Source organism: Thamnophis sirtalis, unplaced genomic scaffold, assembly GCF_051295495.1.
Source record: "Thamnophis sirtalis isolate CommonGarterSnake01/CBP01778 unplaced genomic scaffold, rThaSir2_p1.2 scaffold_11, whole genome shotgun sequence".
NCBI lineage: Eukaryota > Metazoa > Chordata > Lepidosauria > Squamata > Natricidae > Thamnophis > Thamnophis sirtalis.
Genome location: NW_028261391.1, coordinates 3237822 through 3256719, shown reverse-complemented (window position 1 = coordinate 3256719; position 18898 = coordinate 3237822). Strand labels below are relative to the sequence as shown.

Genomic DNA, 18898 nt, shown 5'->3' with positions numbered 1-18898 from the left:
GTTACTAACTGAACAACCACGATTCACTTAACAACAGTAGCATGAAAGGTGTAAAATGGGCAAAGTTCCCTTAACGAATGTTTCACTTGCCAGCAAAAAAAAATTGTCTTCCAATTGTCCTAAGTCAAGGATTACCCGTAGTTCTTGAGTTACGACCTGTAACTAGGGTCAAAGCAGCTATAAAATGGATCCATCCTATGACTGACTTGCTTTTATGACATTTCTGTGGTGGTTGAGGAAAGGCATGGTTTACTATGGCATGGTTTTGGTGAAAACTAGATAAAAACGCTGGTTTAGCATGTAGCTAAGCAACCAGTTGTAGCTAAGGTAGGTAAGCAAGAAGCTAAGAGAATCTAGAATAGAAATTAGAAGAGCAACAAAGAGGATTAGGGGAGTAAAACATATGAAGAACAGTTGCAGGAACTGGGTATATGTCTAGTTGGAATGAAAAGAAGGACCAGGGAGACAGGATAGCAGTCTTCCAATATCTCAGGGGTTGCCACAAAGAAGAGGGAGTCAAGCTATTCTCCAAGGCACCTGAGGGCAGAACAAGAAGCAATGGGTGGAAACTAATCAAGGAGAGAAGCAACTTAGAACTAAGGAGGAATTTCCTGAGTTAGAACAATTAGTGGAACAGAAGTTGCCTCCAGAAGTTGTGAATGTTCCAACACTGGAAGTCTTTAAGAAGATGTTGGATAGCCATTTGTCTGAAACAGTATAGGGTTTCCTGTCTAGGCAGGGGGTTGGACTAGAAGACCTCCAAGGTCCCTTCCAACTGTTACTCTATTAAATTCTATAGAATAGAATTAATAGAACAGAAATTAGAATACAATAGGTAGAGTAGAATAGAACAGATAGAAGAGAATTAATAGAATAGAAAATAAGAGAATTAATAGAATAGAAAATAAGAGAAATTAATAGAATAGAAAATAAGAAGAGAATTAATAGAATAGAAAATAAGAAGAGAATTAATAGGAATAGAAAATAAGAATTCATTTCATTTATTAGGTTTGTATGCTGCCCTATTCCCGAGAGGCTCAGGGCGGCTTACAATAAAAAGGGAGGGGATATAAAAATAAAATAAAACAAACAATTTAAACAAACATTTAAAATACTACAACAGCCGTAACCTTGAATGGGGCTGGATTGTTCAACAGCCCAGGCCTGCCGGAACAGCCAGGTCTTAACTGCCTTTGCGGAAGGCCGGGAAAGAAGAGAATTAATAGACTAGAATAGAAAATAAGAATAGAATTAATAGAATAGAAAATTTAGAATAGAATAACAGAGTTTGAAGGGACCCTGAGGTCTTTCTAGTCCAACCCCTGCTTAGGCAGGAAACCCTATACCGTTCCAGACAAATCTCTTAAAAACCTTCTGTGTTGAAGCATCCACAACTTCTGGAGGCAAGGACAGAGGTGGGTTTCTCCCTGTTTGGCCTGGATCAGGAGAACCAGTAGTGGTGCTGGCGGGAGGCTGAGTGCATATGCAGAAGCATCGCGGGCGCATGAGCGACCGGCAGTAAAAAAATGGAAACGCACCACTGGTCAAATTGTCCCACTGCTTAATTGTTCTAAACTCAGGAAATTTCTCCTTAATTCCAGGTTGCTCCTCTCCTTGGTTAGTTTTCCATCCGTTGCTTCTTGTCCTCCCTTCAGGTGCTTTGGAGGATAATATTTGCAGCTCAGGGTTGAAATGAGGGGTCCTTGGTGCTCTCTGAGCTTGGTGGTTTTCTTGCAGACGTTTCATTGCCCAACTACATAACATCATCAGTGTTAGAGGGAGTGGGGTGTATGGAGAGGAGAAAGGAGAAGAGGAGGAGAACTGAGGTCCTTGCTGCCTCTCTGAGCTTAATCCTTTTCTTTTAACATACAAAACTAGGAGGGGAAATATTAATCCAGATTAATATTTTAATTCTGTCCAGTTTGACCCGTGAGAAATCAGCCAATATTAAAAGCCGGCTGGCTGTGAAAGAAATGAGAAATGCATGCAGTGGTTTCTTCTCTGGTTCTGTCTCCAGAGGTTGGTGCCTCCATTCCTTCAGCAACTGGCTGGGAATCATGGCGGTTGTAGTTGAATTCTGGAGAGAGAGAGGGAAGGATTAACGAAAAGGCAGCCTTGTGTGCAGAAAAATGCTCTATTTGCCCACAAGGTGGCAGCAGAGCACTGAGGAAGAAATGGCCCTGAGCTGCAGCGCCTCCTGGCTGTAAGAGAATAACAGATTGGAGTCCACATTTATCTCGTTCACTATTTACAGAACGGAAGGGAGGAAGGAGGGAGGGAGGGAAGAGAAAGGAAGGAGGAGAGGAAGGAAGGAAGAAAAAATAAAAGGAGGTGAAGGAAGGTGGTTGTAAGTCGAGGGCCACCTGTAATATGACCTTATCTCTCAATATCTGTGCTCAGAATCTGTTCTTGCTCGCTCCAATATTTGCCTTGCTTTGCCTAATAGATTGAATCATAGATTACTCAGCGATAGGAGAATAGAATGAATGAGAGGGAAGGGTCTTCTAGTCCAGCCCCCTGCTCAAGCAGGGGATCCTATACCAATTCAGGTAAAGAATAGAATGGAATGGAATGGAATGGAAAATAGATTAGAAAATAGAATGAATAGAAAATAGAATAGAAAAGAATAGCAAATAAAATAGAATGGAATGGAATGGAATAGGAAATAGAGTAGGAAATAGAATAGGAAATAAAATCGGAAATTGAATCGGAAATAGAATAGATTGCAATAAGGAATGGAAATCGAATAGAAAATGGAATGGAATGGAGAATAGAATAGAATAGAAAATAGAATGGAATGGAATAGGAAACAGAATGGAATGGAATGGAATAGAAAAGAAAATAGAATAGAATAGGAAATAGAATGGAATTGGAAATAGAATGGGAAATAGAATCGGAAATAGAATGGAATGGATTGGAATAAAATGGAATGGAATGGAAAATAGAATAGAATAAGGAATGGAATGGAATACAATAGAAAATAGAATAGAATAACAGAGTGGGAAGAGACCTTAGAGGTCTTCTAGTCCAACCCCCTGCTTAAGCAGTAACCCCTAGGCAGAAAAGTGACTGCCTAGACTCTTCTTAAAACCTCCAGTGATGAAGCACCCACAACCTCTGGTGGCAAGCAGTTCCGCTGGTTAATTGTCCTGACTGTTAGCAAGTTTCTCCTTAATTCCAGGTTGCTTCTCTCCTTGATTTTCAAATCATGGCTACTTGTCCTACCCTCAGGTGCTTTGGAGACTAGCTTGGCCCCCTCTTCTTTGTGGCAGCAGATGCCAATAGCAACTGGGACACAAGAAAAAAACCCCACCTAATATAGCCAAACATGTGTGGAAATACAGCTGCATAATGCAGGAATTCTCCAGCCGTGATCATTTTAATATTCTCATCTTTCTTTCTTTCTTTCTTTCTTTCTTTCTTTCTTTCTTTCTTTCTTTCTTTCTTTCTTTCTTCCTTCCTTCCTTCCTTCCTTCCTTCCTTCCTTCCTTCCTTCCTCCTTGTGGATTGAAACAAGCAACTTCTTGTTTCTTTAAAGTAAAAGAAAGAAACGAGGTTTATCTAGCATGCTTATTCTGACTCTCTGGAGTTGCTCACCATAGAATCCCTTATGCCATCGGGCTCGAAATTTTGGGCCTGGACAATCTGGAATTGCATCGGCTGCGGTTGGACCTAAGCAGAGTACAGAGAATTATCTACTACAACGTCCCGTGACCCGACAAAAGCGCGAACATCATAAGTGCGCCGACAACACCGCGGTGCTAAAACTGCGATGTCAAAAGCGCGCCGACAACAGCGCGCCGACAATAGCGCGATTTAATTTAAGGTAAGATTTACGTTTAGGTTAGGGTTAGGTTTAGGGTTAGGTTTAGGGTTAGGTTTAGGGTTAGGTTTAGGGTTAGGTTTAGGGTTAGGTTTAGGGTTAGGTTTAGGGTTAGGTTTAGGTTTAGGGTTAGGTTTAGGGTTAGGTTTAGGGTTACGTTACCAGCGTGCTTCTGTCGGCGTGCTTTTGTCGGCGCGCTTTAGGGCTAATTTGTCGCTCATTCGTCGCACGGTTTTGTCACCGCGCTTTAGACAATAGCAGTAGACTTATATACCGCTTCATAGGGTTAGGGTTTTCTAAGCGGTTTACAGAGAGTCAGCCTCTTGCCCCCAACAATCCGGGTCCTCATTTTACCCACCTCGGAAGGATGGAAGGCTGAGTCAACCCTGAGCCGGTGAGATTTGACCGCTGACCTGCTGATCTAGCAGTAGCCTGCAGTGCTGCATTTAACCACTGCGCCACCTTGGCTCTTAGACACCTTGGCTCTTAGACACCACGGTTTAGTCAGGCACGCTTTTGTTGTGCGCACATTTGTGGTGGAACCATAACGTCCTACCTGTCAACGACTTCTGCAGCTTCAACCACAACAACAGGTGAGCACACAATAGACACAAACTCAAGGGAAACCGTTCTAAACTCGATTGCAGAAAATGCGACTTCAGCCACAGAGTGGTCAACGCCTGGAATGCTCTTCCTGACTCCGTTGTTACATCCTCAAACCCCCAGAGCTCCAACCTTAAACCGCCTAATGTGGACCTCACCCCATTCCTTAAATGGTCCGTAAAGGGGGCGTGCATAAGCGCACCAGCGTGCCTTCCGTCCCTGTCCTACTGTCCCCATTTATTCATACCCGTTTCCTTCGCTCGTGTCCGTGTTTATACTCATATCTGTTATCTCGTACATGTTGACAAACTAACTAACTAAAGTAAATCAAGACGTATTACTTCTCCGCAATACCCCTGATCTACTAAGGAAATGAATCAGAACAGTGGAGGGGAGGAAGTCTGGTAAAACCTGTTCTTGACAAATTCATAACGGCACCTGATCTTTAAATGTCATTGTGGAAAGGTTTACCCTCGTCTACCTCATCACCCGTCTTGCAATCTTTCCTGGTACTGACGTCAGATTTGTAATTTCTCCGTTGCTTTCTTCGTGGAGAAGGGGATATTTGTCTTACAAATTGTAAGCAGCTTTTCTCCAGATGAGGTGAGGCCTTTCTCAACCTTAGCCATTTTAAGAGTCCACATTTATCTCATTCGCTATTTAGAGAAGGAAAGGAAGGGAGGAAGGAAGGGAGGAAGGGAAGAAAAGAAAGGAAGAAAGAAAGAAGGAAAGAGGAAAGAAAAAAGAAAAATGGAAGGAAGGAAAAAAGATAGGAAGGAAGGGAGAGGGAGAGAGAATGAAAGAAAGAGAAAGAAGGAAGGAAGGAAGGAGGGAGGAAGAAGGGAATGGGGAAGGAAGAAAAGAAAGGAAGGAAGGAAGGAGGAAAAGAGGGAGAAAAGAAAGAAGAAAGAAAGAAGGAATGAAGGAAGGAAAGAAGATAGGAAGGAAGGAAGTGACAGAGAGAGAGAAAGAAAAGAAAGAAAGAAAAGAAATATTTTGCTTAATTTTTCCTCCAGTCAGGATTTCTTTACTGGGTGTATAAGTCAAAATTTCCATTGGCAAATTTTGATTTACAACAGCGTTTCTCAATCTTGAACGGCTTGAAGGCAGGTGGACTTCAATTCCCAGAATTCAATGCTGGCTGGGGAATTCTGGGAGTTGAAATCCACACACATTCAGCCCAGTGAAATACAGGTAGTCCTCGACAACTGACCACCCTGAATTCTGTTGCTAAGAGAGACATTTGTTAAGTAAGCTTTGCCCCGTTTTACAACCTTTCCTGCCACCGTTATTAAGTGAATCACTGCAATTTAGAATTAAATAGAATATAAATTAGAACAGAATAAAATAGAAATTAGAATGGAGTACAGTAGTGTGGAGTGAACAGAACAGAACAGGAATAGAAAGCAGAGTTGGAAGTGACCTTAGAGGTCTTCTAGTCCAACCCATTGCTTAGGAAAATGGTTATCCAACATCTTCTTAAAGACTTCCAGTGTTAGAGCATTCACAACTTCTGGTGACAAGTTGTTCTACTGATTAATCGTTCTGTCAGGAAATTCCTCCTTAGTTCTAGGTTGCTTCTCTCCTTGATTAGTTTCCATCCATTGCTTCTTGTCCTGCCCTCAGGGGCTTTGGAGAATAGCTGTTCAGTTAGTAACATGATTGTTAATCTGACTTCCCCCTTGACTTCGTTCCTCAGGACACAAAAGTTGACCACATGTCATAAATATGAGTCAGTGGCCAACTCTCTGATTTTCGATCACGAAACCCTGGGGATGCTGCAACGGTCATAAAGTGTGAAAAACTTTTTTGAGTGCCGTTGTAACTCCAAACGGTCACCAAACAAACTGTTGTAAGTCGAGGACTATCTGTACCAAGGGGCTATGTAACCATGGTGGGCGGGAAGGAGGGATTGGCATGTGGATTTTAAACATCAAGCATTCAGGCTGTGAGAACCAAGGTCACCTCAGCAAGGGTTTGCCAGATTTTCAAGAGATCTTCTCAAAACAAGGTTGCGGCAATTAATTGGACAATGTGACCTTCACTCATAGGAAGCAGGGAGGAGTCTACACTTTAATTATACTGAAGGGCGGGGAATTAGCCAGAGCTGGTTTTGCTTTCATGCTGTGCCGAAATGATGTACTCAATAAAGTTTAGCGCAAAGAGAGCCCGATCGTCTTCTCAGTGCTTGCCGAGTTCGGTTCGCCAATCGGATCCTCGACATAACGACATTAAGATTTCTTTTTTCCCCCTACTCTACTTCCCCTTCCTTTCTCCTTCTCTCTCTCTTCATTCCACTCCTCCTTATCCTCCTCATCTTCCCCCCTTACCCTCTCTCCTATCCCTCTCTTCCCATCTTTCTTCTCCCTTCTGTTTCCCACTCTTCCTCCCATTGGTGTATTTCTGCTTCTGAGCAAACTCCAATCTATGTTGATGGTATTTATGCTTCCATATCAATATACTTAACATATCTTAGTTTTAAAGAAAAATAATCCAAAAAGATAAAAACCCATTATTAGCTCTTCTGCTCTCCATACACCTCTTTCTTCTACCTCTCTCCTACCTCCTTTCTTCCCTCCATCATCCTTTTCTACTCTTCTTCCCCTTCCTTTCTCCTTCTCCTCTCTCTTCATTCCACTTCTCCTTATCCTCCTCATCTTCCCCCCTTACCCTCTCTCCTATCCCTCTCTTCCCATCTTTCTTCTCTCTTCTGTTTCCCACTCTTCCTCCCATTGGTGTATTTCCGCTTCTGAGCAAACTCCAATCTATGTTGATGGTATTTATGCTTCCATATCAATATACTTAACATATCCTTATCTTCTTGGCTCTTCTAGGGAAGGATGATGGAGGGAAGAAAGGAGGTAGGAGAGAGGTAGAAGAAAGAGGTGTATGGAGAGCAGAAGAGCTAGAATAGAATAGAATAGAATTTAGTATTTGTATGCCGCCCTTCTCCGGGAGGACTCAGGGCGGCGAACAATTCAAGGGGGGGAAAGGGGCTAATAATGGGTTTTTATCTTTTTGGGTGTTGATGACAAGAGGAACTGATGTAATTACTACTTAATACAATAGGATACTGGCTATGTAATAATATACATGTGATTGTATGTTATGAAAATGGGAAATAAAAAAAGTATTCGGGAAAAAAAAGACTTGTTTTTTTTTTAAACATCATTTTTTTTTATTAACCAAAAATATTAACAAATCCGGTTGTATTCGTATACGCATCTTCACCACGTCAAAGCAACACAGATCTTGTCACATACACACGGTACCTGCTATAAATAACATTCTCGTTAGTCGCAGGTAGCTGTCAATTTTAAAAATAATAATAATAATGGTGATGAAAGAACAAAGCAAATATGTTAATGTTTTCATAAATAGAGATCTCAGACCCGGTCAGATTAGCCTCTCAGACAAAATTGGGCCCTTCTGAAGAACGGAGTGAGAATTGGGGGGGGGGGGGTGAATCACAAATTAAAGTTTCACAGTTGTGCGTATCAATTGATCCAGAGAAAGTGGGTTTCTTTAAAGGTTCAGTTCTTGCAGTTGAGTCCTTTAAACCTGGGGTCTCCAACCTTAGCCATTTGAAGACTAGTGGACTTCAACTCCCAGAATTCCTCAGCCAGCAAAGCTGGCTGAGGAATTCTGGGAGTTGAAGTCCACAAGTCTTCAAGTAGCCAAGGTTGGAGACCCCTGATTTAAACCATTCATTCAGAGAAAAATATTGCATTCCATATTCATCACGCAGTGCAATACTGAAATCAGGTACTAAAAGTGGTGCCATCTCAGGGTTCGTTTGGTGTTTTTTGCACACAAAAGTGTGTAAGCACCAGTGGCTCTGCCACATTCGAGAGCCCCCGGTTCTTTTGCACACCATTCACAATCACACACGTGGAATCCACCTCTCCCCCCCCCCCCAATGGCCCGTAAGGTCAGCTTGCTGAGAGGCGGGGGGAGATCCAAGCATTGGCTCACTCATCCAAAGACCCCCAGTTCAAAAAAAAACTACCTGCAGAGTGAGGGCGTGTCTGTCTGTCTGTCTGAAATAAAGAAGTTGGGCTTTGCGGAACAAGGACTGAAATCATGAAGATTTCAACAATTGAAACAACTGAAATCAGCTAAGATTTCAAATGGCCTTAATTTTTAAAGCAAGGGGGTTCAAGGTGGCAACTTTGAAGATTTGTGGACTTCAACTCCCAGAATTCCCCAGCCAGCTTTTAACCTGATTCTTTTTTCTCTTACCACCTAAAGTGGGGAGCGATTGCAGAGGAAAGGATTGCAAGAGAGTAAGCAATGCTGGCTGGGGAATTCGGGCAGTTGAAGTCCACAGAGCTTATAGTTGCCAAAGATGGACCTCCCTGCTTTTAAAATTAAGGCCATTTGAAATCTATAACAGATACTCTTTAACACTGTTGTTAATTCTCCACCTGTCAAATGCGAATCTTCTTTTGGGGAACAAAACACCAAGAAATAACACATTTTCAGACCCATCTCGGATTGACACAAGAGAAAACGGTGCCAAGGTTGATTCTAGCAAAAGAAGATTGCAATTTGTGTCCTTTAATTGTGGAGATTCAGAATATTCTAATGGCTCAGGATACTGAGCCCAGCAGGATCGGAGAAAGAATCAGCTACGGAATTCAAACAACCGACAAACGGGCCTTCAACCGAGTCAGGACGTATACAATCAATCATTGGACCAGCTCAATTAGTCTTAGCCTTAATTCGTTTTGGGAGGCTAAAGGGGTGGGGTGGGGGTGGGGCTGGCCCCAATTTTTATATCAAGGAATACTATACTTATTTTTTTTGGGGGGGGGGAATATGCAAAACTGATCTGCTTCTATTCCCACCTCTCTAAGACACCTTTGGGGAGAATAAAATATGTGCAGTTTTTCTGAAGAAAAAGAGAAAGAAAAAAAGAAAGAAAAAACATAGGGAGGGAGAGAGAGAGAAAGAAAAAGAAGGAAAGAAGATAGATAGATAGATAAAAAGAAAGAAAGAAAGAAAGAAAGAAAGAAAGAAAAATTGTAGGCATTTCGCCTTTTCTCCAGATAAGGCAAGTTCTTTCTCAGCCTTAGCAATTTTAAGTCCACATTTATCTCATTCACTATTTAGAGAATGGAAGGAAAGAATAAAGGAGGGAGGGAGGGAGGGAGGGAGGGAGGGAGGAAGGAAGGAAGGAAGGAAGGAAGGAAGGAAGGAAGGAAGGAAGGAAGGAAGGAAAGATTTTGCTTAATTTTTCCTCCAGCCAGCCTTTCTTCTACTGGGTGTATAAGTCAAAATTTCCATTGGCAAATTTTGGTTTACAACAGCGTTTCTCAACCTTGAACGGCTTGAAGGTAGGTGGACTCCAACTCCCAGAATTCCATGCTGGCTGGGGAATTCTGGGAGTTGAAATCCACGGGCTGCCTTCAGACAGCAGCAAAGTGACCATTAACATCAACAGAAAGGCTGGCCTTCTTGGGGACTCTATGGGCCCGGGGGGGGGCAGGGAGGGTGGAATTAAAGATTGCAAAGAGATTAAGAGGCCCCCAAGGGTTAGCCCCTTCCCCATTTTCAACCTTGAAACCCCCCCTCCCCACCAATCCCACAACTGCACCCCGGGGGTGTGTGTTGTTTTGCCGCCAGTTTCCCAGCAATATGACTCCCAAGAATTTTTTTAGAAAGAGGGGAGGGGGAGGGAGGTCACTTGGTCTTTGCGGGCAGCCCCCTCCCCACCCATTTTTGCAATTCCAGAAATCAAAGCCCCTCCCCACCCATTTCTGCAATGCCTCCAAGGTGACTCCTCTGAGACACACACACAACACACAACACACACCATCCATCTCCTGGCCAGCAGCCTGTCCCCATCGGCTGCGTTCAGAAAGTCCTTTCGCCAGATTGGTAAACGCCCCGGCCTTTCGGACACACCTCAACCATGAAACTCGGCTTTGTAACTCCATCAATAATGTCCCTCTTTGTGCCCGGACTTCTCCGTCAGCCAGCCTGGCCCCCTTCGCAGGAGGAGGCCAGGAAGAGGAAGCATTTATCAGCTTGCGCCCATCAATCAGCGGCTGCCTTAAAGGGAGCTAAGGTTTATTTGCAGGAGGTGTGGCGGTGAAAGGGGGACAGAACACTCCAAACTCTTTGTCCTGAAAACGGGGCAGGCCCGTTTGCGTCTGCGGGCCTCTTAACCACGTCGTTCTGGACCAAGCAGGGATCGGGGCCCCACCTGAGAAGCAGTCCAGTCACAGGTCCCAGAGTTTCACTCAACGACCAATGCAGCCATTTCTGAATTCGACATAGCTGGGGATTCCACCAGAGCAACAGCTCTCGTTTCCACACTATCCCCGTGTCTAACAAATTTGTGGGAAAACTCCGGCCAAGAAGAGGAAAGATCTGTTAAATCTTTGGCCATAACTGATTCTCAGAAAGAGACAGACTAGAGTTAGGGGAAAATAGGGGCCTACGGCAGAATAATCTAGAACAGGGGTGTTTAAATATCAAAAGGACCGCAACTTGGTGCCTCTGCCAGTCAAAACGGGCCATGGGGGAGGTCATGGAAGCCGAAAACAAGGCATGGAGAAACCTCGTTTTGGCCAGCAGGGTGTTGCAAGAGGTGTCTGTCCTCTCTCCCACCCACCGGCCCGTGAAGGAGAACTACAATTTTGATCCGGCCCTCGAAGAAATCCAGTTTGACACCCCTGACCGAGAATTTTTTACCAACGGAAGAGATTTAGTTACTGTACCTTATTTTTTGTCAACAAAATAAATGTAGCAAAGCATACAGACTGGGGGGGGTCCTCAATCTATTGGGCCACAACCTGTATGGACCCGGGATGTTCAAGCGTCAGACAAGCATGTTTCTGATTGCTCAAATGGAGCTGCTCACACGGAACCACACCCTTTCCCTCCTCGCCCACAGATTTTTTTACATCAGCTTTGGAAACACACACATACATCTTCTCTCTCTCTCTCTCTCTTTCTCTTTCTTTCTCTCTCTCTCTCTCTCTCTCTCTCTCTCTCTCTCTCCTCCCTCCCCCCTCTCTTTCTCACTCACCCACACCCACACAGAGCTAGAAATAAATGTCTTAGCTTTAGGACCAGCCTCTAGCTGTAAAGCACATCACAAAAAAAGGGCACAAATAAAGAAAGGTGTGATTTTGCTCAACTGCCCAATGTGGGGTAGTCATCCTTCATCTCTCCCGGAATAGTCAATTCCCTTTCTGGCCATCAGCTCCCCATCTCTTTGAGTTTTTTTTCCCCCTACATCCTTCAAAAGTCCCACAGGGGAACAAATAAAATATGGAAAAAAAAAGACCTCCCCCCCCTCCCGCCACTTTTCCAATTATTTCAACAAACCCCTCCCCTCCCCTTCCAACACCATCGGTCATTGTCGTCCTGCTTTCTTTTCAACTTCATTAGAAAAGGGAGGTGGGGAAATTGGATATTTTTTTCTCTCAGGATCTTTGGGGCTCCCGGGGATCTTCCTCTTTGGCGAAAATCAGGTTAGCTAAAGGATCTTGGCTTTCTGGGAGCAGGACAAATGTTTATGGACCAAATCCCACATGCTGAGCAGGTCAGCTGGTTGAAGTTTATGGACCACCAACATGCTTCTGTAGAAGCAAGGTTCGCGGTTCATTTTGCTGTTCTTGTTTTTCACCAGGCCAAAGGTTTTGAAGCCGGTGTGAGCCATGGGCTTCACGTTGAGGTCCTCCAGACACATCCCCAAGTAGACATCGTCGATGGGGTACAGCTCCCGGTTCTCGGAGGCTTTGTGGAGACGCTTGGCCAAGGGGCCGTCCATCACGAAGCCCCCTCCGCCCGCGTAGGGTGGGTAGTAGGTCTTGCTGTACAGAGAGTTGGGGATGTAGTATTTGTTTTCCTTCCTGCGAATGGGCCTCGCTTTGACCAGCACGTCACCCACAAAGAGGTCCCCTTCTTCCTGATCCTGGAGAAACTCCAAGATGTTCTCAGGACTCATGAAGACATCATCGTCGCCCTTGAAGATGTACCGGACCTGGTCACAGTAGATGTTGAACCACTTGAGGAAATGGACTTCCTTCAAGGTGAGGTTGAAAAAGGTATCCAAGAAGTCCCACTGCAGGATGTCCCCGTAGATCCGATCCTCGTACTCCAAGAGCTTTTGGTAGTTGGACCTCTCTTCTTCTTTGGAGGCAATGCCCAGGAGGAAGAGGGTCTTGATTTTTTTCCCCTGCAACACACGCTCTTCGCCCCACGTCCTCCGGATGGCCTCTCGGCGGTCGTGTTGAGTGATGACCGACTTCACCACAATCAGCAGGTCGATCTCGCCGCGGCATTTCTCCGGGTGGTTGATGATGATGGGGAAGTAGCGACAGTGTCGGTAAAAGAGAAACTGTTGGAAGTGGGGCTCCAGGTTTCTGAACCACTCCTCCTTCGTGAAGTTCAGGTTGGCTGTGCAGTTGGTGGCGGTGACGTCCCAGGACGTCACCTCCTTCTCGGTGGCTACGACGGGCGGAGGAACCTCGCCCCCCTTTTTCCAGAAGTTGTTGGCGAGGGGCAGCACGTCGTTCCTCTTCTGCATTTTGAGCGGCTCTTGGGAGAGGACGGACTTCTGCGGCTGGTTCTGGAAGAATTGGTTGGGAACGCTGCCCTTTTGCAAGAGCGTCACGGTTACGATCAGGGCGAAGGAGAGAAAGACGCTCTTGTAGACGGTCTTCTTCCTGGAGGACAAACCGAGAGAAAAGAATCAAGGGAAAGGTCTACCCAAAACGTCACTGCAAACGCAGGATCCGAGGGATGGAAGGGAGCTCAGAGGTCATCTAGTCCAACCCCCTGCTCAAGGCAGAAGACCATATTATAAGACCTCCCCCACCCCGCACGTGGGGGTGGGGCACATGCGTGCGCATGCACGGGGGCATGAATTCGATTTTGGGGCTTCACACAGCGCCCCCGACTGGAACGAGGCCCTCCGGCTCTTTGCCACTAGCGGCACTTCCCTCCAGCCTTCGCCCAAAGCCTCCCACCAGGAGACCGAAGCAGACGCCAAGTGGGAATTTCTGCCCCCCTCCGACCCCCACAAAAAGACCCCAAAGGGGGAGACTCTCTGCAGCAACACAAGCGTTCATTGCATGTATCCAACCCAGTTTGAGGACCCCTGATTGAGTGCAATGCAAAAAAGGGAAGGAAGGAGGGAAGGAAGGAGAGAAGGAGAGAAGAAAGGAGGGAAGGAAGGAGGGAATGTAGGAGAGAAGGAAGGGGGGAAGGAAGGAGGAAAGGAAGGGGGAAAGGAAGGAGAGAAGGAGAGAAGAAAGGAGGGAAGGAAGGAAGGAAGGAAGGAGGGAAGGAAGGAGAGAAGGAGAGAAGGAGGAAGGAGGGAGGGAAGGAAGGAGGGAAGGAAGGAGAGTAGGAGAGAAGAAACGAGGGAAGGAAAGAGGGAGGGAGGGAAGAAGAAGTAGGACCGTTGTAAGATAAGATGGATCTATGGGATGGTAAGAAAGCAAACTTCAAGTATATTGTCAACTGTAGGGAAAAAATTGTTATAAATACATATTATTAATAACAGTTATGAGATTAAAAAAAAAGCAGCAAAAAATGCAATTAATTTTTCTGCGGACCACCGCAATTTTCTCACGGACCACCAGGTGGCAACCGCTGGACTATTCAATTTATTAAGTTTGTATGCCGCCCTATTCCCGAGAGACTCAGGGAGGCTAGAAGACCTCCAAGGTCCCTTCGCATTCTGCCATTCTGTTACACCGATAAATGAAATGCAGCGTGGCAGGAGAAACCGACAGGCTACAAGGCCAACATCCCTGCTTTGCAAGCCCTGGCAGAATCTGTCTTCGGCTGCTGTGATTTATGCCCTTCACCCAGCTGGCATCTTGCCCGAGCCGGTCCAATTTCCTCCCCGATTCCAACTCACTCCGCCATCAATTGCAAAGGGGTTGAAAAACAGTCAGGTTTCTGTTTGCAGACTGGGGCCTTTCCGCAAATAGAAGAGGGCCTGTTTCCAAGCAGGCAGCCCCCACCCCTCGCCACCCTCACCGTGCCCGGCAACAGGAAGGGGGAGGGGGGGAAACACACAGGGAAAGGGGTTTCCAGGCGCCCAACCAGATTGTGTAGGGAAGATTAGCAGGGGGAAGCCAACGCAGCAAAGAGCATTTTCGCCTTTCATTCAGGAACACAGAATCGTAGGCCTGGAAGGGTCTCTGGAGGTCTTCTAGTCCAACCCCCTGCTCAAGCAGAAGGCCCTAGACCAGGGGTGTCCAAACTTGGGAACTTTAAGACTAGTGGACTACAACTCCCAGAACTCCCCAGCTGGGGAATTCTGGGCATTGTAGTCTACAAGTCTTGTCAGTTCAAAAATTTATTTCTTTTAACACAAACATTTCATCATTCCTCAATCAGTAAGACATCGAAGTACAATTTTTTGTGTATCAAAATAGTTCTAGTTTACCACCAAATTCTTGTCTAGCCTATTGTATACTCCTCCTTCCCCCCCCCGACTTCCCAGAACCCGTACACGGTATGGATTTTTAACTAACACAGTCTAAAATCTGTTGAGAAAAAAGAAATAAAGAAATTAATGACATTCGACATTGACCTTAGCTTCTTCTTGCTGAGCTAACTTTAAACAATTTAAATCATTTCTGATCTTAAGCATATGTCCACAAGTCTTAAAGTTCCCAAGTTTGGACACCCGTGCCCTACCATTATGCTATTTTTAAATAATGTTTTCCCCCCCAAATTTTATCTCCAAAGTTAAAATACCAAATCCAAAAAGAGAAAGAAACACGAAACAATGCAAAGCCAGGAAAAAAATGCGTAGAGAGACCAAGTAACAAATAGAGATCTAGATTATCCCTCCAAGCTGAATATTGATAAATAGGCGGTATTTCAACACTACTGTTGAACCGTTATACAGGTAGTCCTCGACTTACAACAGTTCACTTTTAGTGACCACTAACTGATAACCCGACGCTGCATGGGTATTTATTTATAGGGGGAAAATGCCCGGACTGTACATAGTTTCTAATGTTGGATTTTCCCCCTTAGCAGAGGGAGCCGCCTTGTGGAGTAGCGTGAAGCCGTTACCGTATCAACTGCACTGTGCTGTATAGTAGAAGCCATTTTACGGCAGTACAGTCGAATTCATTTGAAGGCACAACAGGCTGTATCTTAACAGAACACCCACAGCGAGGGGTTTTAGGGATGTCTTAACCCCCACAGTATTTGTTTCCGGAAGGTAAGTCATCTGTGTACCAAGTTTGGTTGAAATTGCTCGAGGCGTTCCAGAGTTATGTTGTAACAGACACACACACACACACACACACACACACACACACAAATACGTTTAGATAGACAGATAGATTCGAAGTTACTGAAAAAAGCGACAGGATAGTTTTTTGCAGTTATGACCACATGATGACGTGGGCAAAATTCAGATGCTTGGAAACTGGTTCATACTTATGACTACCCAACTAGGTAACATCGCCTGATGTTCATCATGCTAGGATGGTGTTACTTAGTTTGGGTAATGAAACATCTGCCGGAAGACATCTCCATAGACTTTTAGCTATCCAATTTGGGATGGGCACCCTTCGAATGGTGTGGGATAGGAATGGATTTCCAGGAAAATTGCAGACTACTTGAACCATTTGCACCACTCGGGTGACCCTGAGGACACAGAGAAACCTCCAAGCGGCCTCAAGGACCCTCTAAAAGGATGCAAACGACCTGCCTTCCTGCCTTCCTTTTTACTATTCACTGTCTGCATTACTATTCCTATCAGTCTCCTCATCGTTCCTATCCCCCATCTCCTCCCACTTATGACTGCAGGACTGTCACTTTGTGGCTTGTATCCTTACGATCTATATTGATATTGATCGTTTCCTGATTGCTTATTTGTACCCCATGACTATCATTAAGTGCTGTACCTTATGATTCATGACTAATGTATCTTGTCTTTTTATGTCCACTGAGAGCATCTGCACCAAAGACAAATTCCTTGTGTCTCCAATCACACGGCCAATAAATAATTCTATATTCTATATTCTATATTCTGTATTCTGTATTCTATATTCTATTCTACTCTATTCTATTCCTTATTCTATTCTATTCTTCTAATTCTTTTCCTAATCCTATTCCTGATTCTATTCTATTTTCTTTCTATATTCTATTCTATTCCTTATTTTATTCTATTCCTTATTCTAGTCTATTCTTCTAATTCTATCCTATTCTATTTTCTTTCTATATTCTATTCTATTCCTTATTCTATTCTATTCTTCTAATTCTATCCTATTCTATTTTCTTTCTATATTCTATTCTATTCTTCTAATTCTATTCCTATTCCTTATTCTATTCTATTCTATTCTATTTTCTATATTCTATTCCACTCTATTCTATTCCTTATTCTATTCTATTCTATTCTTCTAATTCTTTTCCTAATCCTATTCCTGATTCTATTCTATTTTCTTTCTATATTCTATTCTATTCCTTATTTTATTCTATTCCTTATTCTAGTCTATTCTTCTAATTCTATTCCTATTCTATTTTCTTTCTATATTCTATTCTATTCCTTATTCTATTCTATTCTTCTAATTCTATTCCTAATCCTATTCCATATTCTATTCTATTTTTCTAATTTTATTTCTATTCTATTCTATTTTCTTTCTATATTCTATTCTATTCCTTATTCTATTCTATTCTTCTACTTCTATTCCTATACTTCTATTCCTATTCCTTATTCTATTCTATTCTATTCTCTATATTCTATTCTATTCCCTATTCTATTCTATTCCTTATTCTATTCTATTCTATTCTATTCCTTATTCTATTCTATTCTTCTAATTCTATTCCTATTCCTTATTCTATTCTATTCTATTTTCTATATTCTATTCTATTCCTTATTCTATTCTATTCCTTATTCTATTCTATTCTTCTAATTCTATTCCCTATTCTATTCTATTCCTTATTCTATTCTATTTTCTTTCTATATTCTATTCTTTTCTATTCCTTCCCTTCCTTCCTTCCTTCGTTGAGGACACAGAGAAACCTCCAAGTGGCCTCAATGACTCTCGAAAAAGGATGCAAATGACCAGTTTTCTCTGCAATGAGCACAGATCCTTCCATTCCCCACCATCTAAATCAGAGCTGAAGAAGCTTCTGGGGTGAGAATCGAAATGTTTTCAAAAGAAAAAAACAACAAGAAAGCCCAGTTGCCTCTTGAAAAAAAAAAAAGCACTTTGGGGACTTTTACGGAATCAATCATTGTGCAAAGTTGGGAGTTTCATTGTTCGGTAGCAATTTACTTCCTTCTATTCTAGATATCTGAGGCTAGATAAAAGCCCTTAATAAAAGATATGCGGTATTTCGCAGACTTGGCGAAATTCTCTTTCCACCACCTGAATTCAGGATAATCGATTGTTCTTGATGCGTACTGAAACGTAAAGGGAAATTAAGATAAACCTGCAGGACATTTGCAGAGAGAAACTCAGATAAGGTGCCATAAGTGTAACACCAATCTCAAAGGTTGTAAAATAGTGTAATAAAATACTTTAATTAGTTCTAGGTCAGTCTGCTTAATCTAATTGTTATAAAGGTAACAAAGAGATTCAAGGAAATAATTTGAAGGGAAGCACCTAGAACACTGTTTCTCAACCTTGGCAACTTGAAGATGTCCGGACTTCAACTCCCAGAATTCCCCAGCCAGCGAATGCATTCTGGGAGCTGAAGTCCACAAGTCTTAAAGTGGCCAAGGTTGGAGACCCCTTGTATAGAAAAAAAGCCCAGCTGAACTACAGGCCACCTACAAAACCTTCATTTCTTCAGTCTCTACATCCGAGGTTCTCTCCAAGACAGGCTGGGGGTCTCTGAGCTTCCTCCTCCATGCCGTTGGATGGACCGGGTCAAGAGAAGAAAAATCGCACGCTCTTAGGACAACCCTCTGGGGATTGTGAGGTTCCAGCGGTCATCACCCTCCCTGGGGATCCCACCAAAATAACTGTAATTTATGACTCTTCCGCAGCCCCAATGTTGAAAAACATGGATTAGCTGGGTGGGAGTTTTAGGCCTGCATCAAACTATATCACAGAGGAGAAATTAGTTTAATTCCTCAGTTGAAGCACTTAGAAATGATGAATGTTTTTTGGAAAAAATTATATGCACAGGACGTCCTAAACAAAAATAGAATTTTCTTTTTTTCTTTCTTTCTTTCTTTCTTTCTTTCTTTCTTTCTTTCTTTCTTTCTTTCTTTCTTTCTTTCTTTCTTTCTTTCTTTCTTCCTTCCTTCCCTGCATTTTTCTCTGTTCTTTTTCTCTCTCTCTCTTCCTTTTTTTTCTTCCTTTTTCTTTCTTTCTCTCTGTCCTTCCTTCCTCTTTCTTTCTTTCTTTCTTTCTTTTATTTTTTTTCTTTTTCTCTTTCCTTTTTTTCTTTCTTCCTTTTTCTTTCTCTCTTTCTCCCTTCCTTCCTCCTTTTTTCTTTCTTTCTCTTTTTCTTTTCTTTCTTTCC

General features: G+C 43.3%; 1 protein-coding gene across 1 annotated transcript; it reads right to left on the bottom strand.

Annotated features, from left to right (window-relative positions):
- Nucleotides 1-11753: 11753 nt before the first annotated feature.
- Nucleotides 11754-13251, bottom strand: LOC148043431 (UDP-GlcNAc:betaGal beta-1,3-N-acetylglucosaminyltransferase 7-like). Its single transcript, XM_087725065.1, has one exon. The coding sequence runs from the start codon at nucleotides 12969-12971 to the stop codon at nucleotides 11919-11921; it is 1053 nt and encodes a 350-aa protein (XP_087581191.1). The 5' UTR covers nucleotides 12972-13251; the 3' UTR covers nucleotides 11754-11918.
- Between the last annotated feature and the right edge of the window lie 5647 nt (nucleotides 13252-18898).

What these genes read in the sequence shown, in the direction of transcription:
- LOC148043431 (XM_087725065.1), bottom strand. Translation starts at nt 12,971, where the DNA reads ATGCAGAAGAGGAACGACGTGCTGCCCCTCGCCAACAACTTCTGGAAA.